We start from the raw sequence: 24,636 nt of genomic DNA on the forward strand, positions 1-24,636 counted from the left end.
GAAATTGGAAGAAGTCGGTTCAGATTTGGATATAGCTCCCGTCCGATTTGCAGTAATACTGCAATAAAATGGTCATTTGTTTACCGATTTTCTCGAAATTTTGCAGGAAAGATTTTCTAATGACTCTCGACATTACAGGAAATCGGTTCAGGTTTAGATATAGGTCTCATATATATATTTTTCCTGATTTTCACCCCAAGCGCATTGTTTGATCAATCTTGCCAAAATTTTGGACAACGCTTTCGTCGACGACTACCACATTATCTGAGAAGTTTGCTCGTAATCGGTTCAGAATTAGATATAGCTCCTTATATATATGTTGGTCAGATTTTGGGTAATTTTCAATAATGTTTTCATTTGTCAACAGTAGTTTTTACAGTTTGAATATATTTGCTCGCCGAGGTCCATCAAAATTGGTTCAGAATTGGATATAGCTCAAACATTGTACTTATAAGGTAGGGGTAGGGTATTATACATTCGGCACCGCCCGCCTTTTGCCCTTCCTTACTGGTTTTATGTTGAAATCTGGTGCTGCTAACTACCATGTTTTTTTGCCGCGACGAAAGCTATCAACCTCAACCCATTACTGGACGTTATCTCGTGGAGGCTAAACTTTCCGACTGTTGGGCCAAAAATATCTTCCTCCCCTATCTTCGCATTAAAATCTCCCAGAACGATTTTAGTATCATAGACGGGGCTGCGGTCATATTCTCTCCATCTAGGCACTCGTAGAAAATATCCTTGGTCTGCTCGTCTTTGTCTTCCGTCGGGGCATGGGCACAAATAAGGCTGATGTTGAAGAATTTGGCTTTTATGCGGATTGTGGCTAGCCTCTCATCAGCCGGAGTAAAATTGGAGACAAGGTGTATCAGTCTCCCACTAACCACAAATCCACAGCGAAATTCATGCCTCGAGTTATGGCACCTATAGTATAGTTCCTCACCGTTGGGTGTTGTAGTGATGCCATTCCCAGTCCATCGCACTTCCTATAAGGTGGTAATATCTGTCTTGTACTTTTCTAACACATCCGCCAGCGCGTATACTGCATCTTCTCTATAAAGTGTGCGGACATTCCAGGTGCGGATCTGCAAATCATGGTCCTGTTTTCGTTTGCTTGGGTCATCAACGTTGGAAGGGTCCGTTTTTACTATTCCTTTGTTTCCCATAGTAATATTCATAGTTTTCCGGGGCGGGTTACTAGCCCAGAGCCCCAACCGCATGGGTTTTTGTTTGCACATGTATCCCTCGTTGCGGCGAGTCGCTTGTTCCAAGATCCGACACTCGCCTCCAGCCGCCCCTAACCATGGAACAGACGCTGATGTTGGCCATTGGTTATTTGAAGGCGCCAATAACTCGCCTTGTCATCTCGAGTATCATTGATATTTGATACAGTTAAATATTTTTTTTATTTACAACTCAGACTAGCATAGTGAAATTCTTTTCCAGAACAGTTGACATAGGTACAAAGATCTTTGTGTTCTATTATCTGTATATACATTAGAAATTCACGAGGAAACTTTTACTATTGACCTTTTTTGTATTAAATTATTTGTTGTATTTTTTTGAAAGACAGATTAGTCAGCGTCAAAGCACACATCACTTAATGTTAATTGAAAATATCGACTGATAAAGAAACAGGGCTCTTCAAAGTTCAGAACTGATAAGAGATTCAATGATGTTTGCAAGTTTTCTTTGGGCGATTCTTTGTTAACCAAAACCATGTAAGAGTACAACATTGCAGTTGTTTAAAATTTTGTTTTTAAATTTTATATAAAACTAGCTGACCCGAGCCCGCTCCGCTGCGCCTTCTTTTACTTTATATGGGAAAAATGTTTCCGCGTTTCAGCGCGATATTCTCATGATGTCTGATTTAGTGGTGTTTTCGGGGGAGAGGTGGTCGCCCAGATACTTGGCCCTGAAAAATATCAGCATCGTGCTCTTCTCTCAAATACCATTTATTTAAACCCCATATTGGCATTGGCTCAAGAGGAGTTTACAGGATAAGGCGTCCCCCAAACACATGGCCCCAAAATAGGTTATCAAATTCGTTTTCTAATCTCAAATACCTTTCATTTGAGCCACATATTGGCGTGGTCAAAAAATTTTTTCCCTTTGGGGGTGTTTTGGGAAAGGGGCCTAAATACATGGTACTACATTTGGATATCAAATTCGTATTCTACTCCCAAATATCTTTATTTGAGCCCCATATTGCGATGGTCACTAAAAAAATGGTGTTTGTGGGGTATTTTGGGAAAGGGGTAGACCCCCACAAAATTGGTTCCGAAAATGGGTATCAACTCTTGCTCTACCCCCAAAACCATTCATTTAAGCTCCACATTGACATGGTCGGTAAATATGCCCGATATAGGGGTGTTTTGGGGATTGGGGTGGTCCGCCAAACACTAAGCCCGGAAAATATATCAGCAACGTGCTCTATTCTCATATATCTATATATCATTTTTTTGCACCCAATATTGCCATTGACTTCAAAATTGGATATCAATTTCGTTTTCTAATCTGATTTAAACTACTTATTGCAAAAGTCAGCAAATTTGTTCGATTTGGGGTATTGGTCCTAAAAACTATGAATATTTAGTTCCCCTCTCTATAAGACCCAAATCGTCTTGGTGAGAAAATACGTACTATTTGGGGGTTTCTATGGTGGTGGGACGTCCCTAGACAGTTGGTCCCTAATGTTGATATCAGATACGTAGTCTACTCCCACATACCTTTAATTTGAGCCCAATATTTCCATAGTCGGCAAACATGACCGGCTTGGGGGGTGTTTCGGGGAATGGGCGGCCACTCAGTGAGTTGGCCTTGAAAATATATATCGGATTCGTGTTCCACTTTAAAAACCCTCTTATTTGAGCCTCATATTGCAATAGTCAGAAAATACTTACTATTTGAAAATATATATCGGATTCGTGTTCCACTTTAAAAACCCTCTTATTTGAGCCTCATATTGCAATAGTCAGAAAATACTTACTATTTGGGTGGTGTTGTGGGGGTGGGGTGGCCCAATGGACACTTTTTCCGAATATTGATATCAAATTCGTACTTTACTCCTAAAGACCTTTCATTTGAGCCCCACATTGCCATGGTCATAAATTGGTGGCCCCCCAAATACTTGGTCCCATATTTGGATATCAGATTCGTATTCTACATTCAAATTTAAGGGGGAGATATCGAAAAATGTAGTACCCTTTTTTCACCACGGGGTCATTGTGCACAATCTGTGAAAATTTCAAGTAAATCGGTTCAGCCGTTTCTGAGTCTATAAGGAACACACAAACAACAAACAAACAAACACAAATTGATTTTTATATATAAGATAATAATGTATGACAATAACACAAATATTAGATAACGACAACAGATAGCCCAAGGCTAGATATTTTTGATCCAACACATTGGATCATTAGATTGGAAATATCTTATTTGCTTATACTTGTAAATTGTAGTGAAGTCAGACCATCGGCATTTTTGAAGTCTATTTAAAACGGTGAATTTGCAAAATCGGATTAATATAGAACTCTCTCATAGTTGATCCACGGAAAACGGACGTAAATTAATTTTAAGTTACCACGTAACCGTTGAGTGGAGCGGACGTGTTTTCATTCACACTTTTCGACAGTAAAATATTTTTAAAAAATTTTAAAATTTGCTTTTAAAGTATTGATTTTCTTTCGAAAAAATTTTTTTTTTATAATGAAAAGATTACACTTTTGTTGATTTTTTAAAATTATGTAAAATAAGTGATTTTTCCCCAAAACGTGACACAAACAATTTTTTTACCCTCCACCATAGGATGAGGGCTACTAATTTCGTCATTCTGTTTGTAACTCCTCAAAATATACGTCTATTCTTGATCGTCAGGTCATTTTAAGTCGATTTAGCCATGTCCGTCCGTCTGTCCGTCCGTCAGTCTGTCGAAAACATGCAAAATTTCGAAGGAGTAAAGCTAGCCGCTTGAAATTTTGTACAAACACTTTTTATTAGTGTAGGTCGGTTGGCATTGTAAGTGGGCCAAATCGGTTCATGTTTTGATATAGCTGCCTTATAAACCGATCTTGGGTCTTGACTTCTTGAGCCTCTAGAGTGCGCATTTCTTATCCGATTGGAATGAAATTTTGCACGAAATGTTTTATTATGACTTTCAACAACTGTGCTAAATTAGGTTCAAATCGGTCAACAACCTGATATAGCTGCCATATAAACCTATCTCCCTATAGTATTCCTTGAGCCCCTAAAGGACGCAATTTTTATTTAAATTGTCGGAAGTTTTTTGACTGCTACTATGTTTTCCAACATTCAATTCGATTATGGTCCGAATCGGCGCATAGCTTGATAGAATTTCAATAGCATAACAATTATTTTCTATAATCCTTTGTCGGCCTAAAAGAGATACCGGGAAAAGAACTCGACACGTGGTGCACGTGGTGTTTTGGTATCACTTCTAACAACTATGCTAACTATGGTTCAAATCGGTTGGTTACCTGATATATAAGATTCGGCCCGGCCGAACTTAGCACGCTTTTATCTATTTATTCTTAATTCTTTATTTGCAATTAGAATAATAATAACATTAGCTGGACAGGACCCGCTCCAATGTGCCTTCTTGCACTATTTTATTTGATCTGAGCGCTATACTGGCACGGTCAGGAAAAAAGTCCTGTTTGGGGGAGCTGATACGGCCTTTTAGATATTTCGCTCCAACGTGGATATCATATTGTGCTCTAGTCCCAAATACCTTTTCATTTGGTCGGTAAATATGTCCTTTTATTTGATGGTATTTTTGGAGGTGAGGCGGGTCACCTATATATTAGATTCGTGCTATAGTCTCAAGTACCTTTCATTGGAGCACCATATTGCCATTATTGGTCCATATTTCCTTTTGGCGGGTTTTTGGAGGAGCAGCGGGCTCCCTAGTTATTCCACTCATAATAAGTATACCACCCACGCGCTTAGCCCTGAAAGATTTGTACTCTACTATGAAATACCTTCAATTTGATACCCATATTTTCCCAATCGGTAAACATGTTCATTCGGGTAGGTTTTGAGATGGGGCGTCCCCCCAGGTTATTTGAGCCCAAAACTTTATACCAATTTCGTGTTTTAGGGGTACCATAAGGTGGCACGCAAAATTTTATCGGTGCCCCCAACTCCGAGATCTGGCGTTTTTGAAATAGTGGTAGGGAGAGGGTATGGAAACCAAATTAATGATTATGCACAACTCTTAGATCTTTCAAAATTTGCTCCAGTCTCCTTTTGAGAAGTTTTACAAACAACTTTGAAAATACTAGCAATAGACTAATCAGTCTATATGATGATATGTCATGCTACGGTTTATTTGGTATCGACAATCTTAGAGATGTGTTCAAGAGCACACTTTATCAGGAAGAGCCTTAATTACTTTAGGATCAATAAGATCGAACGTAGGAAATTTTTAGAGTTTAACTTCTTAATTTCTTCTTTTAATACCTTAACTCGGAAAGGTTTAATTGGTAAACTCCTTTGACATGCTTTATCCAGAAAATCAGTGACTAGTTTGTAAATGTATGAAAGGTGGTTAGTATTGTATATATATCCAAGGTGGTGGATATCCAAAGTTGTGCCGTTCCCAATTAAATGATTTTTATTTATTTTTCAAGACGCAAAGTTTCGATGTTCACACAATTTTTTTTATTGTTCCTCCATTATTTAAGCAAAACTTTTTCTATTCTATGTTCTAGGTCTTATACGTAGGTCACTGACAAGGTTGATGAAGAAACGTAATTTTCTTCTTCAGTCAGTCCCCAGATGAAACTATAATGTGATATGGAATTGGATGTAAAAGCTTTGCCGGGAAGATATTAATTCCAATTTTGTGCAGCATTTCCAATTTTTCTGTTTTACATATCATCCGTGCTCAAATTATCACTACGTCATGAATTGGGATAAAATTTATGTTTTATTGGTATCATGACGGCTCATAGTGCTATAGGTTATTAAATACCATTCGCACTACTCCTTTTTGTGCTCCTCAGGGAGCAAGGATTTCCTCAAGTCATCAAAGAATTGCAGTGAAGATTCCTTCAGTTTCTTAGCATCCTCAGAGTTGGCGAACTCTTCGAATTTGGCGAAAACTGCTGACGAGGTAGACTTCAAAGTGTCAACGTGTTTGGCCAGTTCATTGTACATCTCAGGATGATCTTCCTTAAACTTGGCCACATGTTTATCACTATTCTGTTTGAGCTCTTCAACTCCATGATCAAGTGAATTCCGTAAATCCTTGACTAATTCATTGTCTTCGAGGTGTTTGGTCTGAAAAAAAAAAAAACAAAAAGAAAAATTGAAAAAACACTTTTACAGTTCGTTGAAATTATTTTTTACCTCCTCCTTTAATTTTTCAGCCCATGTGCCGAATTTTTCGACAAATTCACCTGCTTTTTGTTTGAGTCCCTCAGCGTCGGTGTTGGTCAGGTCACTCACCAATTTCTCAACATCCTTCAGCCCAGATTCTAGTTTGTCCTTCAGACTCTCTTCGGTTTGGGGAGCTTCTCGAGCCACACGAGCTGAAGCCACCTGTTTGCGAAACAAACCTCTGTTCAATAAGATTCTTTAAATGAGATTATTGTCAAATGCGAGCACTTACAGCGAGAATTGTTAGGCCAACCAATAGAATTTGTTTCATTGCGAAATAAATGTTGTGTCTTTTGTTCAAGCCCAAATACTTTTGAGTGCAATTTCAGCTACATCAGGCCCTATTTATACTTTAGAACACTGTGGAATTATGTCGGTTCATTATAACAGTTTCATTCAAATTGTTTGCTTGCATGGAAGAATGTACAAAAGTGCATCACAACATCTTGTTTGTAATCAATCGAATAAAAATAATTGATTGATACATAGGTCTCAAAGGTACATCCACATGCTATGGCTATCGCTAGCGAAAGTAGGCTACAGTCACTTGCTCTGCTATCATTACGAACATTGTTCAACTAAAAGCTATTGCCCTTGTATATATGCACTTGTTCTTACATAGGAAACCATTTTCGAATCTTATTCTTATACCCTCCACCATAGGATGGGGGTATAGGTTAGGTTAGGTTGAAGAGAGGATGTAGATTTTAATCCGCCCCATGTCAGTATGGACATACACCTAAGCCAGTGATCGGTCTGTTGTGCGCTCTAAAAGCTATAAAGTAACCTCTAAAAAGAAAATTTTAAGTTAGGAATTCCGTGCTACTTACAAAATCCTTAATTGTTTTCAATACCACTCCCCTAAGTTGGCTCATGTCTGGTATTGTGTCTCCACCTAAGTGCCGGTATCTGTTAGACGCGAAAGCCGGGCAATGACAAAGGAAATGCTCCAACGTCTCATCATCTTCCCCGCATGCCCTACGCATGGTATCACTCGCCGCACCGATTGTACATAAGTGAGCTCATAGTCCTATGTGTCCCGTTATGATACCAATAGCTACACTGACCTTCTTCTTGCTTCCTTCCAGTAATAGCCTCGTCTTCTCACGATCTGGATCCCCACATAGGATTTTCGCCGTCCTACCTACCGTTTCGCTGTTCCATATGGTAGCATGCGCATTCGTCGCCCACTGCCTTAACTTGGACTGCGTCGACCCAAAAGGCTTCGGGTTAACCAAGTTGATTGACCGCAGTCCTCTGGCCTTCACCGTCAAATCGTCTGCCCTTTCATTTCCCCTTACTCCGTTATGGCCCGGCAACCAAACGATGCGGATTTTGCCATCCTCAGAAGGCGTAAATCTCCTTCTTGCACTGCAAGACTGTTCGTGACTTAACAGTCCTGGTTGTTATTGCCCTTATGGCAATTTTACTGTCGGTAAAGATGTTCACACTCGACATCCTCCCGTTAGCACCACACCACTTCTCACATTCCGTGATCCCCCCGGATCTCTGCCTGCAGGACCGTATTATGGTCGGGCAGTCTAGATCAGATCTCAGTCCCTGGGTTCTCAATGTAAACCGCCAGGCCCACTCTGTCCTCTAGCTTTGATCCATCCGTGTAACATGATCTTCCAGACGGCAATACTAGGGTTCCGTCAATCCAAGACTGTGCCGATTGCAGCAGTGCCTCGTACTCGATTTCAAGGTTTATCTAAGGTATCCGATCGGAAATCTCTTCCCTTCCTTCCAGGTTACCTATTGTCGCCTCGGTTATACCGCAATGGTATGAGCTGCTCCCATCGTCAATCCATTTTCCCATCGCCTTAAGTCTCATAGCCGCAGTGACTGCATCACACTTAATCTGTATGTCAATGGGTCGGACATCTGGAATAGTCTCCAGTGCCCTAATGGCAGCGGTCCTCATCGCTCCGCCTATGCAAGACAACATGTTCTCTGAACCTGTTGTATGGTCCTAATGTTGCACTTTTTCTCCATAGCAGTCCACCAAACTACTGAGACGTAAGTAAGTATTGGTCTAATCACGCTCCTGTAGAGTCAGTCTACATAGCGCCCGACATCTGTGGGCCTTCTCACGCTTCCAGTTCAGTTTCCTGTCCAATATCACACCCAAGTATTTGACCTTGTTAGATATCGAAATCGTTTTATTGAGGAATCGTGGTGCGTTAAATTGGCCCACCTTCGTCTTCCTCGTGAACAGGCATATTTCAGTATTATCTGGGTTAACATTGAGACCTTTGGGTCTACCCCAGTCATATGTCATATGCAAGACCCTTTCGGCCCTTCTGCAAAGCTCGTTCGGATCCTTAGCCCTTAGAAGGATTATAACATCGTCTGCGTAGCAGACGGGTTCAAATCCCTCCTCAGTCAGCATCCGTAATAGGTCATTTATGGTGGTCACCCATAGGAGTGGCGATAAAATGCCCCCTGTGGCGTGCCCTGTGCCACTTTCTCCCTTATATTTAAGCCATGGGACACACAATTTATCCTTTGTTCCTTAGCATATGGTTTATCCAGTCTCTAAGGACCGGGTCCATCCGGTACTTGTCTAAGGATTGCATCTGTGTGTCGGTCCGCACATTGTTAAAATCCCCTTCGAAGTATTATAACATAGTCTGCGTGGCACACGGGTTCAAATCCCTCCTCAGTCAGTATTCGTCATAGGTCATTTATGGTGGTCAACAATAGGAGTGGCGATAAAATGCCCCACTATGACGTGCCCTGTGCCACTTTCTCCCTTATATTTATGCCATGGGACAGGCAATTTATCCCCCTGTGCCTTAGCATATGGTTTATCCAGTCTCTACGGACCGTTTCCACCCGGTACTGGTCTATGGATTTGATCAGTGTGTCGGTCCGCACATTGTTAAAAGCCCCCTCGATGTCAATGCATACTGCCAGTGTGTATGTTTTGGCATCGAAGGATACTTCTATTTTATGTACAACCTCGTGCAGGGCAGTCTCCACCGACCTTCCCTTGACATAGGCACGCTGTTTGTACTTGAGCAGTTCGATTGGATGTCCTACTCTTTATCAAGGTGTCCACAATACGTTCCATTGTTTTGAGTAGAAATGACGTAAGTCTTATGGGTCTGTAGGGCTTTGGTGTCGCCTAACTAGCCTTGCCGAGCTTGGGTATAAACACCACCCTTGCCTCCTGCCAGGCTTCCGGAGTATATGCAAGTCCTAGGTACGCTGTGCAAATGTTGGCCAGATGAGGCGCCTGATAGTCTTACTCTTTCTGTGGTAACGCCCGAAATATTACATCAGGTCCGGGTGTCTTAAATGGTTTGAAGCTCCTCAAGGATTCCTTCACCATAAATTCCGTTATTATAAACCTTCGTTTCCTGTGGAAAATGGGTTTTCATCAAAAGCCTCAACATGTCCTCCGCTGTTTCTGCTCTCACTCCCATGTCGTCTACTAAAGTTTCAGTTTGGACATGGGTTGCGATGGTCAGAGAAAGAGTGTCCCATAGGGACCCTCCAATTCTGAACTTCATCATTTTTCGAACATATCGTCACATCTAATACCTCCTCCCTAATCGGTGTTAGTTAGCGGTGTTACTAATATTAAGTGTTATTTGGTCGTTTATTTAAGTATTTAAGAACTCCACCAGGGCTTGGTCCCGCTTATTAGTGATGATACTACCCCACGAAATGTGGTGAGAGTTTGCATCTTGCTTTTCACATCAGCAAATGGGCATCTTGGGAGTTGGTGATGATCTCATCGTCTGCTCCCTGTTCTTTAGACTGCATTGACTTTCCAGTCACTGCACTGACTGATGTCATCGTTGTAGATTCTTTGCCCAGTCTAGTCTTCCGACTTTTTATAAAGTCGATAATGGTTCCATCGTCGGGTGCCTGTTCGTTAAGCTTTATTGGTTTTCCATTCCCTGTACTGCCTGATGTTTCAATACTAGGATCTTTGGGAGTAGGTGATGGTACCACCATCGATTCCCTGTTCGTTAGGTTGCGTTAAGTCTCCTGTCGCTGCGCTGCCTAATATTTCAATATTAGGATCTTTACCTATCCCAGTATTCCGAAACTTTAAATCGGTGATGGGTCCGTCGTCGGGTTCCTGTTTGTTAGGCTATGTTGGGTCTCTCGCCACTGCACTGCCTGATATTTTATTAGTATAAGAATCTTTGCTTCTCCTAGCCTTTCCAATATTGAGAGATGCCGTGATTGTCTCGTTGCCGGCCCCCTGTTTGTTGGGCGGTGTTGAGTCACCTGCACTGTCTTCCCAACTGTCTATTCTAGTCTTCCCAATCTTTGCTCCCATAGTGCGCCATGTCTTTAGTCTTAGCCAAACTTGTCACGGAAACTTGATCAATGTCAACCACAAAGAGGGTTCCTTCCTTCTTCTCCTCTCTGTGGAGAATCCCAATCCGCCTTTCTTCTGTTAAGCCGAGGGACCACTTCTGCTGTATCTTCTCCAAGGCTGAAACTAATATAAATATGATCAGAGAGGCTGTGGTCATCCAACACATCCCTGTCGCATATTCGCCAGATTGGAACTAATAATGTATTCGATAAGAAGTTCACCCCTTTCGTTGTCATATCTGGTGATGTGCATTATCAACACTTCCTCCTATGAGGCTCTTCTCAGAAGCGGCTTCAATCAGCGACTTAAGGTTTGAAGGCGGCATCTCTGAATTATGTGCCATATATAGGGAAGCCAGCCAGTAATGAGAGTTAGGTATTTTAACTCTGGCTGCTACTAAATCTTCAGTGCTTAGCGACGGAAGAAGAAAAATATTTAGACTACTCTTTGCAGGAATACAGGTTCTGTGTCTCCCATTCCCCTTACCCTTGAGTAGTTCAAATCCTGGAATTCTTAGTCCACGAACCATTTCTCCACGCACCCATGGTTCCTGGATATGAACCACGTCAAATTACCCTGCCATCAGGAGGACCTTTGGCCGCCTTACAATGGCGGAGATTTATCTTTCGTCGAAAAAACCTCGAAAAAAAAAATCTAAATTACAAATGCTGTGCTTCTAACAAAATCTATAATTGTTTTACATACCACGCCCCTAAGTCTGTTCATATGTGGTATTGCGTCTCCCGACATAGGAAATGCCCCAACGCACAGTGGGACGGAAATAAAAATAGTAGAAATAAGTCTGCCAATTGTTAACGTATAAACATATCTTCACGAAATTATGTACGGTTATATACTATGTGTAGAATTTCAACGCCCTAGAAGGCCCGGGATCCATTGGTGGGCCTTTAAAGTTGGTCACTTCTGCACTATAAAATTGTGTTCGAGCTGCCAAAAGCACATTTTTTGGTCCGATTTTTAAAACTTTTTGTTTACTGGAAAGTGCTCCAAGAAATTCAACTAACAATTATTATACCCTCCACCATAGGATGGGGGTATACTAATTTCGTCATTCTGTTTGTAACTCCTCAAAATATTCGTCTAAGACGCCATAATGTATATATATTCTTGATCGTCGTGACATTTATAGTCGATCTAGCCATGTCCGTCCGTCTGTCCGTCTGAAATTTCAAACAGTGAATTGTTGTTAGCCTCCTAACATTCGACCCAAATATGGTTCAGATCGGACCATATTTAGATATAACTGCCATATGGATACATTTGTCTGAAGCCCATAAAAGTTTTATTTATTATCCGATTTCGCTGGAATTTGAAACAGTGCTTGTTTTAAGTCTCTGGACATATAATCCAAATATGGTTTAGATTGGAAGATCTTAAGATATAGCTACCATATAGACCGATCTGACTGTTAAGGGTTGAAAGCTGTAACCGATTTCTCTGATGCCTTCCGATGTCCGACCCAAATAACATTCAGATCGGACTATATTTAGATGTAGCTGTCAAAAAGACCGATCTGCCGATTTAGAGTCTTAAGCCCTTAAAAGCCGCAATTATTAACCGAATTCGCTGAAATTTTAAACATTAAGTTGTTTTAAGCTTCCCGAAATCCGATAGAAATATGGTTAAGATTGGAATATATTAAGACATAGCTGCTGTATATACCGATCGGCCGATTTAGGATTTGAAGCCTGTCAAAGATGCATTTGTTATCAGATTTCGCTGAAATTTGAAACGATGAGTTGCTTTAAGCCTCCCGACATCGGATTCGAATATGGTTCAAATCGGGATATATTTAGATTTGGCTGCCATATAGACCGATATGCCGATTATTTTCTGAAGGCCATAAATGCTTTATTTATGACCCGATTTCGCTAATATTTGAAACAGTGCATTGTTTTTAGCCTCCCTCAAAATATGGTTAACATCTCAAATATGGTTAAGATCGGACGATTTTTAGATATATCTACCATATAAACCGATCTGCCGATTAAAGGTCTGAAATCCATACAAAATGCATTTATTACGCGATTTCGCTCAAATTTTAAACACTGAGTATTTTTAAGCCTCCCAACAGCCGATCCAAATACGATCTAGATCATACTATATAGATAAAGCTGCCATTTAGATCGATCTTCCCATATAGGGGCTTATGACCATAAAAAGCGTATTTATAGCCTGATGTCGCTGAAACTGTTACTTGTGTAAGAGGTCCCGGGACCTGAATAAAATATGATCAAGACCAGCCCCTATTTAGATATAACTGTGGATATGGTAGTGGAGTTAATAAAATCGGAAAGTGGGATAATTAATATATCCATGGTTGTGGGTATCCAAAGTCCGGCTCGGCCGAAATTAACACGTTTTTACTTGTTTAAATTTGTTTTGACTTTTTGGGAGATATGTAGAGTACAACATTGGCATTTTCTAAAGGAAAAAACTGGAAAAACCCATCGAGTTCTCAAAACGCAACAAAAGTTTCAGTCATTATATCCACCAGACAGGTCACTGTCTTATTGGTGTTTGATGTTAGACTGCCACTAAAACCTAATCCAAATCAATATTCCCAATTACAAGAAATGGAATAGAAATAATTGTATATCCCCCATTCTATTCTGGTTTAAGTCGTATGGTTCTAATATACATTGAATTGACTGTTTTAAAGGCTATTATCTGTATGACTGGCGAAATTTTGTTTCTTGCAGCTTCAGCATTTTTTAATAAGCCATCAAATAATCATTAATATAATTGAGACTAAATGATACGTTGGCTTCCTGTTTTTTATAAATGTAATGATTACAAACATAGGTAAAAAAATTTGTATATATCCCCTAATATAGGAGGAGGAATAACAAGTAAAAGCGTGCTAAGTTCGGCCGGGCCGAATCTTATATACTCTTCAACATGGATCGCATTTTTCCCGATATCTCTTTTAAGATGACGGACAGACGGACATGGCTAGATGGACTTAAAATGTCATGACGATCAAGAATTTATATACATTATGGGGTCTTAGACTAATATTTCTAGGAGTTGCACACAGAATGACGAAATTAGTATACCCCCATCCTATGGTGGAGGGTATAAAAACACCACCTCCAAAATTTCAAGCAAAACGAGTAGTAATTGCGCCCTCCAGAGGCTCAAAAAGTTAAACTGGGAGACCGGTTTATATGGCTGCTATATCAGGTTATATACCAGTTTAGACAATATTTAGAGCAGTTGTTGGAAGTCATACCAAAACGACATATGCAAAATTTCAACAATATTGGATAAGAATTGCGGCCTCTAAAAGCCCAAGAAGTCTAATCGGGAGATCGGTTTATATGGCGACTGTATCAGACAAAAAGACTGATTTAGTCCATACTTGACATAGTTATTGGAAGCCAAAATAAGACACTTCATACAAAATTTCGGGCAAAGCGGATAAGAATGACGCCCTCTAGAAGCTCAAGAATTCAAAACCCAAGATCGGTTTATATGGCCGCTATATCAGGTTACGAACCGATTTGAACCATACTTGGCACAGTTGTTGGAAGTCACAACGAAACACGGTAGGTAAAGTTTCAGCCTAATCGGATAGAAAATACGCCCTCTAAAGGCTCAAGAAGTCTATTCGGGAGATCAATTTATGTGTCGGCTATATCAGGTTATTTACTGAGTTAAACTTTACTTGACACAGTTGTTGGGAGTCATACCGAAATACTTCACGCAAAATTTCAGCCAAATCGGATACTAATTGCGCCCTCTAGAAGCTCTGGAAGTCAAGACCCAAGGTCGGTTTATATGGCAGCTATATCAGGTTATGAACCGATTTAGACCATACATAGAATAGTTGTTGGAAGTGATACCAAGACACCGCGGCAGAATTTCAGCCAAATCGGATAAGAATTGCGCCCTCTAGAAGCCTAAGAATTCAAGACTCAAGATCGGTTTATATGACAGCTTTATCAAAACATGAACCGATTTGGCCCATTTACAATCACAACCGCCCTACACTAACAACAAATATTTGCGCAAAATTCCAAGCGCCTAGCTTTACTCCTTCGAATGTTAGCGTGCTTTCGACAGACGGACGGACATGGCTAGATCGACTTAAAATGTCAAGACAATCAAGAATATATAAACGTTATGGGGTCTTAGACGCATATTTCCAGGTATTACAAACGGAAGGACGAAATTAGGCAGAATTTTGAATACCCACCACCTCGGATATATGTATATATTAAAAAGCTTTCGTCGTAATAAAGTGAAAAATGCTTCATTTATGAACTCATTGCAGCTATATCTAAATATAGTCCGATCTCCACCATTTTAGACTATGAGAGGGTATCACACAACTCATTGTACCACATTCATCGCCCCATAAAAGGTGCATTTTTAACCTTTTATGAGCCTAGGAACTTAAATAGGTATATATATATATATATATATATATATATATATGACAACTATATCCAAATATAGACCGATGTGAACCATATTGAACACGAATGTTGAGGAGCCTAACACAGCTCACTGTGTCAAATTTCAGCGAAATCGGAAAAAACTTGCTTTTATTGTTCTAAGAAAAATCGTTTACTAAATTCGTATAAATCCGTATTGAACAATGATGTCGAGGGGCCTAGCACAACCCACTCTCCCAAATTTCAGCGAAATCGGACAATAAATGTAGCTTTAATGGGCCTAACACCTTAAATCGGAAGTTCGGTACACATGGGGGATATATCAAGATATAGTCCGATAGAGTCCATCTTTGAACTTAACCTGCCTATGGAGAAAACAAGAATCTTATCAAAGTTTCAGCTCAATATCTCTATTTTTAAAAACTGAAGGGTGATTTCAACAGACAGATGGACGGACGGACATACCTAAATTGTCTTAGGCTTTTACGACGATCAAGAAATGGATATTTCAATGTGTTGCAAACGGAATGATAAAATGAATATTCCCCTATCTTTCGGTGATGGGTATAATAGATAGTATCTACACTTCTTCCAACTGTATGCTAGTGTTGTTCTGCTCATATTGCTTATCAGTTTCAATAAATGGTTGCTCCTATAAATATGTGCACAACTTAAATGTTAATTGGCCGCATTTGATTCAGCATCGAGGGAAGCTTTAATAGTTTTGTGGTGGGTTAAGAAATTTTATACCACCTTATACATATTTTGTCTATCATGAGAGAACTTTTCATCTTATAACAGGCATGACATAGAATAAATATTAAATTAATTGGGACCACAAAGGGATCTGATCCGTGTGAAATGTTTGAATGGTTTGTAGCCGGTACCACGCAAAATAGTTTTCATTTTCTAAATCAAAGTAGTACGGATGAAGAGTGCAGTAAACCACCGTCGAGCTGAGCAAATGCCAAGATCTAGCTACGAGAAACTACCAAGGTCTAAGGGGCATACAAGTACATAAAAATTTTGTGAGCATTCGATTTCAATAGCCCATTTGATCACTTTGTTATTAGATATATATTTCAATACGATTTATGAAGAACAGAGAAAGTGCCACCACATTCGGATGGATAAATATCCCATACTGCGCATTTTCCAAAGTAAATATAAAAAAAGAATCCGTTATAGATGACATAGTGGACATTTCATAATGCCATACAAAAAGATCCCTCTATCGTTCCTTTCTACATGTCCTAGAACTCATATCAAAATAAGTCTGTATATTGCTTCTAAAAGGCAGATTACGTTAAATTGAATTCGCTTCTGAGTTCAATGGACTGGAATACTCTTCATTCAATGAATTCTTTAGATGAAATGCTACAAATGTTCTATAGTTCTCAAATATACTATGTATCAGAAACTGTTCCAAAGAGTACCTTTTACGAATGTTGGTCGTCCGTGGAATAGTCCTGCGTTGTCGAAATGGAAGAACAGAAGGAATAAACTCTATAGAAAATAGAGTTTGCAATATGGACAAGTTACAGCAGATGATGATATTGGAATCTCAAATATCTTTAAATCATTTTTTAGAACCACTTATTCCACCAAACCGCACGAGGACACTTTTCGATATCCCTACCCGATTTCTGAAATCTCATCTACACACATAGATGCCCATAGTTTTGATGTTTCTATTGTGTTGGAAAACTTAAGATGCCTCAAAAGAATGATAGCCCCTGGGCCAGATAGAATCCCAGCTTGCAAACTGGAACATTGTGCGGAAAATCTTGGACTTTCTCTTTGCATACTCTTCAACAAATGTTTATATTCTGGGTATTTTCCTGAAATGTGGAAGGGGTCTTACATTGTTGCTTTATTTTAGTCGGGTAAGAGAACAGACGTTTCCAATTATAGAGGTATCGTGAAGCTAATGCTATACCCAAAATATTATAGAAACTTGTAACAGATTCAGTATAATTCCATTTATCGTGTATTTTAACAAAATACCAGCATGGTTTTCGAAAACATCGCTCGACATTAATGAATATTATAGAGCTCACTACGATTGTGAACGATGGACTTAGAAAAAAATACCAGACATACTGTATTTATACTGATTTCAGTAAGGCATTCGATAAGGTTAATCATAGACTGTTATTAACCATGTTGCATTACATGGGATTCGGTCCTTCGTTATTAAATTGGATAAAGTCGTACCTTATTGGCAGATTACAAATGGTGAAATTTGGTAATGTAGTGTCTAATAAAATTAATGTGAGTTCTGGGGTTCCACATGGGTGCCATCTTGGTCCTGCATTATTTATACCCACCACCGGATGGGTGGGGGATATTCATTTTGTCATTCCGTTTGCAACACATCGAAACATCCATTTCCGACCCTATAAAGTGTATATATATACTTGATCAGCATAAAAATATAAAACGATTTAGCCATGTCCGTCCGTTCGAAGAAGGGCATATCGGGCTATATCTAGATATAGCCCACATATAGACCGATTCGCCGATTTAGGGTCCTAGGCCCATAAATGCTACATTTATTGTCCGATTTGGCTTAAATTTGGGACAGTAAGTTGTGGTAGGATAGTCGACTTCAATTTGGCTTAGATCGGCCCAGATTTAGATATAGCTGCCATATAGACCGATCTCTTAATTTAAGGGTTTGGACTCATAAAAGGCGCATTTATTGTCCGATGTCGGCGAAATTTGGGACAGTGAGTTGTGTTAGGCCCTTCGACATTCTTCTTCCATTTGGCTCAGATCGGTTTAGATTTGGATGTAGCTTTCATATAGACCGATCTCTCGATATAATGTTTTGGGACAGTGAGTTGCGTAAGGATCTTCAACAACTTTTTGCAATTTGGCCCAGATCGGAGATTTGGATATAGTTGACATTATAGACCGATCTCTCTATTTAAGGTCTTGGGCCCAAAAGAAGGTGCATTTATTGTCCGTTTAGACAGTGAGTTGTGTTAGGCCCTTCTTCATCCTTCTTCAATTTGGTCCAGATCGGTCCAGATTTGAAAATAGCTGCCATATAGACTGATCTCTTGTTTTAAAGTCTTGGCCCCAAAAAAACCACATTCATAATCTGATTTCGCTGAAATTTGACACAGTGACTTATGTTAGGCTTTTCGACATCCGTGTCGTATATGGTTTTGTTATACAAAATTGAACAATGACTTGTACTTATTAGACCACTCAATATCCGTAGCGAATTTTGGTCCATATCGGACCATATTTTGATAAAGCTGCTATGGGGTGCATAAATTATGTATTTTTCACCGGATTATGACGAAATGTGGTTAAATATTTACCCTAGGTGGAGGGTATCCATAGTTCGGCCCGGCCGAACTTAACGCCTTGTTACTTGTTTTTGAAGATTTTAGCAGCATTTTCTAACAGATTTAAGCGAAATTTTGCATTTTCAGTTCTTAGTAGCAGAAAGGAGGCCACCGTAGCTCAGAGGTTAAAATGTCCGCCTATAACGCTGAACGCCTGGATTCGAATCCTGGCGAGACCATCACCGGTGGTTTACCCTGCTAATGCTGGCAACATTTGTGAGGTACTGTGCATGTAAAAACTCTACAAAGAGGCGTCGCACTGCGGCACGCCGTTCGGACTCGGCTTTAAAAAGGAGGCCCCTTATTATTGAGCTTAAACTTGAATCGGACTGCACTCATAGATATGTGAGAAGTTTGCCCCTGTTCCTTATTGGAATGTTCATGGGAAAAAATTGCTTTTTTACTTCTCCTAGTCTTTCCAATATTGAAAGATGCCGTGATTGTCTCGTTGTCGGCCACCTGTTTGTTGGGCGGTGATGAGTCACATGCCACTGCACGGCCTGATGTCGAGAAATAAAAATTTCTGCCTATCCTAATCTTTCCAATTGTGAAAAAAGACAGCTTTGCTCCCGTAGTGCGCCATGACTTTAATCTTAGCCAAACATGTCACGGAGACTTGATCAATGCCAACCACAAAGAGAGTTCCTTTCACCTTCTCCTCCCGGTAGAAGACCTCCCACTTCTCTGCGACCAAACCTTGGTTTTGCTGCCCCTTCCCTTGATGAAGACCGTAGTCTTTGTAAGCTGGGAGATATCCATCTATCTCACCATGTCGAGCTTTGCGACCTCCCTGGCAGCGTAAATACCTAAATACCTCTGACGAGCTGTTTGACGTTATCAAAACATTCCGCCGACACAAAACGCAGCGTAAATATGTCCCCTATACACTCGCAACTCATCGTTTGTATGGGACCGATGATGTGGTGGAATCATATCGAATGCAAAGCCGATATTGATGACTGCATAAGTCAGCTCATCTCTGTAGTGCTTCCTTTCCACTCTGGCGTAAGAGGGCGGCTCCATACCATTCTCAGCGACCATCTTCCTCTTCCGTGATGGCTGTGGCCTCCTATTGGAAGTCACAGTCCTCCATGAAGAATCAGGGCCCGTGTGCGCTTCTTTATGAGTAAATTTTTTTTCGGAAAAAAAGAAATATGTCAAAAAAAGAGAAATATGTCATAATATTAATTTTCATACATTCCACTCGAAGATAGAAAAATAAAATATAGCTGCTAAATTTTATATTCGATAGGGGCGGACCCTCCCTCTTACCCCAAAAGTACTTCCCAAAAATAAAAGTGGACCGATTGGGACAATATAGGATTCAAATGAAAGGTATTAAAGTGTAGAGTACGAACTTAGTAATAAAAGTAGGGTCTAAGTAACAGCGGGGCCGCCCCAGCCACAAAACCCCTTAAAATTGGTTTATTTGACGATCATGACAATATGGGACTTAAATGAAAGGTATTCGGGAATAGGTTACGAATATGGTCAGGTTGGCGGAATAGGCTTTATAATTAATTGATAACGGAAGGTGGCGGACCCTCCACCGTTACCCCAAAAACACCACCCAAAATCAAAAGTGGACCGATAGGGACAATATGAGTATCAAATGAAAAGTATGCGGGAGTAGATAACGAATCTGGCATACGAATTCATGTCGACGTATAGGGGGTCACCCCACCCTCACTAAAACGCCAAAAATGGGCACATTAGCCAATTACGGAAATATGGGACTCGGTTTGTTTGTTCCGGCAGAACCAATTTTCTCGACATTTTCGCTATTGTCTAGGTTGGTCTGGAAGGAAACATATGCTATATAATTTTTCGGTATCGGAATGGGGGACAGACTCTACCCCTTATGACAAAAACACAATCCAAAATCAAAAGTGAACCGATCGGGACAATATAGGTATCACATGAAAGGTATTGGAGAGTAGAATACGAATATGGTATTAAAATTGGAGTCTAAGTACCCATCGTGCCGTCCCAACCCCAAAACTCCCCCAAACAGACATATTGGACGTTCATTTCAATATGGGGCTCAAATGTAAAGTATTCGGGAGTAGATTTCGAATTTGGCATACGAAATCAGATCGATGTATAGGGGGTCATGCCACCTCCCAAAAACGCCATTAGACCCATTATGACTATATGATACTTGGCTGAACCGATTTTCTTTAAATTTTCATAGATTGTGTACGTTTGTTTGGAAGGAAACATAGGCTATATAACTTTTAGATATCTGGTGGAAGTGGACCCTTCCCTTTACCGCAAAAACGCCAAATATGGTATTAAAATTTGGGTTCAAGTACCCACCGCAAAACTCCTCTAAACAGATATATTCGAAGTTCATGTCAATATGGGACTCAAATGATAAGTATTAGGCAATAGGGATTTGGAAGTGCAGCACGAATGTGATATCCATATTTGAGTCGAAATGTCTGAGGTGCCTTTCCTCCCCTAATGAGAACATTACCCTAAGGAAGGACATTGCCACCAGGAACCGAGAAGGGACAAATTCTCACACATCAATTAGTACTTTCCGATTCAAGTTTAAACTCAATGATAAGGGACCTTTTTTTTAGAGCCGTGTCCGAACGGCATCCCGCAGTGCGACACCTCTTTAGGGAAAATTTTTTTAATAACCATGCATGTTATTGTACCTCCCACATGTCGCCAACATTAAGAGGGGATAAACACCCCTTTGTCCGATATTCTCGCCAGGATTCAAACGCGTTCAGCGTCATAGGCTAAAATGGCACGAATTCGATATCCGCATTCAAAAAAAAGATATTAGAGAGTTAAAGAAGGCGCAGCGGAGCGGGTCCGGTTCAGCTAGTACTATATACAAACACAGAAATTACCTTTTATTTATCAGCGAACCAAAAGCTTCTTACATGTAAGATTTCAAAGCGATTGCACCAGAAGAAGGGGTAGTAGCTTAACATGAGTCGGCTGACTGGTTGACTGCCTTAATGTATTTATGTTTACCCTAGTTTTGAGTTACAATCCCAACTTTGCGTTCTCTTCATTTATACTTATCAATTTCTTTTTTGATTTTTTTTATTGGAATTTATTGGAAAGTATCGTATGACGCTATGCCTTATCATTTCTGGGTACTTTTTCCAGACGCGTTGTTATAAACCTGCAAATAAATAAGCGAACACTACGCACTAGAAATTCAGTTGAATACAACATAGAAATGCTTCAACATGAAGCCGATAACAATCAGATCAGTATTTTTTATAATTATGATAATTAAAGTCATCATGGGTCATTCGTTGACGGAAGAAAATATTGTTGCACAAAATAAGGATCCAATTACTGATTCTGATCATGCAGCTGATTCTATTGTGCGAGACGTTGAAGAAGAATTGAAAACAAATGTCAATCCAATGACAGACTGTTACGAAGGTAGTGATTATATTGAGGACAATATCAATGCTCTGTCGGATTTATATAGGCAACACTTCGGGGGCAGTATAAACGATGAATCCATTCACGTATAAAAGGCTGAAAACCGCACGATACTTATTTTAGATTCTTAAACTTCTGAAAGAAAATAAAAAAAACTACGATAGTTTGTTGTTGCTGTACTTTATCGTTTTATTATTTATGAAGAAACTTAAGAAACTGAAGTTTTTTAAGCAATAGTTGAGTGCGATTTTGTTTTAGATAAATTCACAATTAGAGGTAGTGGAAATTAAAAGAGGGAAATTTGAAATTTTTGTTTTTATACCCACCACCGAAGGAAGGGGGTATATTAATGTTGTCATTCCGTTTGCAACACATCGAAATATCCATTTCCGACCCTATAAAGTATACATATTCTTGATCAGCGTAAAAATCTAAGATGATCTAGCCATGTCCGTCCGTCTGTCTGTTGAAATCACGCTACAGTCTTCAAAAATAGAGTTATTGAGCTAAAACTTTGCACCGATTCTGTTTCTGTTCATAAGCAGGTTAAGTTCGAAGATGGACTATATATTGATATAGCCCCCATATAGACCGATCCGCTGATTTACGGTCTTAGGCCAATAAAAGCCACATTTGTTATCCGATTTTGCCAAAATTTGGGACAATGAGTTGTGTTAGTCCATCGATATCCTTCTTCAATTTGGCTCCGATCGGTCCAGATTTGGATGTAGCTGCTATATAGAGCGATCTCTCGATATATGGTTTTTGGCCTATAAAAGACGCATTTATTGTCCGATGTCTCCGAAATTTGGGACAGTGAGTTGTATTGGTCCCCTCGACAACTCTTTACAATATGGCACAGATCGGTCCAGATTTGGATATAGCTGTCAAATAGTCCAATTTCTCGATTTAAGGTGTATAAAAGGCGCATTTATTGTCCAATGTCGCCAAAATTCAGGACTGTGAGTTGTGTTGGGGCCTTCTACATTCTTCTTCAATTTGGCTCAGATCGGTCCAGATTTGGAAATAGCTGCCATATAGACCTATCGCTCGATATAGGGTTATGGACCCATAAAAGGCGCATTTACTGTCTGATTTCGCCGAAATTTGGGACCATGAGTTGGGTGAGGTTCTTCAACAACTTTCTGCAATTTTGGCTCGGATCGGTCCAGATTTGGATATAGCTGTCATATAGACCGATCGCTTGATTTAAGGTTTTGGGGCCATAAAACGCACATTTATAATCCGATTTCGCTGAAATTTGGGACTGTGAGTTGTGTTAGGTCCTTCGACAGCCCTCTTCAATTTGGCACAGATCGGTTCAGATTTGGATATAGCTGTCATATAAACCTATCATTCGATTTAAAGTCTTGGCCCCATAAAAGCACATTTATAATCCTATTTCGCTGAAATTTGACACAATGACTTATGTTAGGCTTTTCGACATTCGTGTCGTTTATGGTTCAGATAGGTCTATATTTGGATATGGCTACCAAAAAGACCAATATATACCAAATATATTGTTCTACAATATTAAACAAAGACTTGTACTTAATAGACCACTCAATATCCGTGTTGAATTTGGTCCAAATTGGACCATATTTAGATAAAGCTGCCATGGGGACATAAATTATGCATTTTTCATCGGATTATGACGAAATATGGTTTACATATATAGCCGAGGGGGTGGGTATCCAGCCCGGCCAAACTTAACGCCTTTTTACTTATTATTTCAAAAGTTACTCCACTGCCATAGACCACAACAGTACTATATATTTACAGTTGGCCTACATGCCAGTTTCGGGGTATTTTTTGAAAGTGAGGCTATTTCTACACGCAAAAAACCCGATTGGGTTTTTTTTTTACGACAAAAAAATACTTTTATCTCGAAATTCTTCTTTAAATGTAAACGTGTAACGTTTCTCTCCAACATATCAAACTTTACCCATAAGTTTAGTATTATTGAATGTAACTAATTATGTTTATTGTAAACCCTTTAGCAACTTCGCCTCAGGTAAAAGGACTATTCACTTGTTGTAAAACCAAAAACTCTTTAATTGCAAAAGTGCTTCGATTGCCGCAAACGATTGTATTGAACTAATAATTATTCTCTTGTGTCTCTCCTACTAAAGAGAAAGGTTGGATGGTGGTTGGCAAAAAAACTCACATTGTTGCACATTACTTTGTACGTATGCAAGAAAATAATCCCAAGCAAGCCCATGAGCTTAAGAATAATATCAGTGTTTTCGTCATTAGCATAGACACTTAAGACATTTTTTTCTTTTGGTTTCGACTGAGGAAAGAGCAGTCGATTATGTTGAGCAGCTCGGTCAAGTGCGGTTGTTAAACTCGGAAAGTGACAATGTTTAAGGTTTCGCCTTAAGGAAAAAAATGCTGGTATGTATGTCTAGTAACAAAAATCATTAGAGCAACATACAAATTGCTGCCAGGTACAAAACGACACAACGGGAATTCCATGCTATGAAATAGTACATGTATATCGCTTGACTAACAGTAAACAATCTAAATGCCTTTATCTGAATACCATATGATCTTTGTTGGTCTGTGGATTCGCTCGGTGGATTTAGGGTCATCTAAATATGGGCGTTAGACGTACTCCATTCTTAAAGACTTTATTTGAGCCCTATATACTCATGGGGAATTTGGCAGTTTGAGCCCCATA

At 39.7% G+C, this 24,636-nt stretch overlaps 1 protein-coding gene across 1 annotated transcript; it reads right to left on the minus strand.

Moving 5' to 3' along the window:
• Positions 1-5,662: 5,662 nt before the first annotated feature.
• Positions 5,663-6,745, minus strand: LOC106088453 (uncharacterized). The gene is made up of 3 exons (XM_013253976.2): positions 6,638-6,745; positions 6,376-6,567; positions 5,663-6,306 (listed from the first exon to the last, which is right to left on the minus strand). The coding sequence occupies exons 1-3, from the start codon at positions 6,674-6,676 to the stop codon at positions 6,007-6,009; spliced, it is 531 nt and encodes a 176-aa protein (XP_013109430.1). The 5' UTR covers positions 6,677-6,745; the 3' UTR covers positions 5,663-6,006.
• Positions 6,746-24,636: the final 17,891 nt, after the last annotated feature.

Source organism: Stomoxys calcitrans, chromosome 5 (assembly GCF_963082655.1).
Source record: "Stomoxys calcitrans chromosome 5, idStoCalc2.1, whole genome shotgun sequence".
NCBI classification, from domain to species: domain Eukaryota; kingdom Metazoa; phylum Arthropoda; class Insecta; order Diptera; family Muscidae; genus Stomoxys; species Stomoxys calcitrans.

What these genes read in the sequence shown, in the direction of transcription:
- LOC106088453 (XM_013253976.2), bottom strand. Translation starts at nt 6,676, where the DNA reads ATGAAACAAATTCTATTGGTTGGCCTAACAATTCTCGCT. An exon ending in TTGGCCTAACAATTCTCGCT is followed by an intron (nt 6,568 to 6,637) that starts GTAAGTGCTCGC and finishes TTTCGCAAACAG; the next exon opens with GTGGCTTCAGCTCGTGTGGC. An exon ending in CTGAAAAATTAAAGGAGGAG is followed by an intron (nt 6,307 to 6,375) that starts GTAAAAAATAAT and finishes TTTTTTTTTCAG; the next exon opens with ACCAAACACCTCGAAGACAA.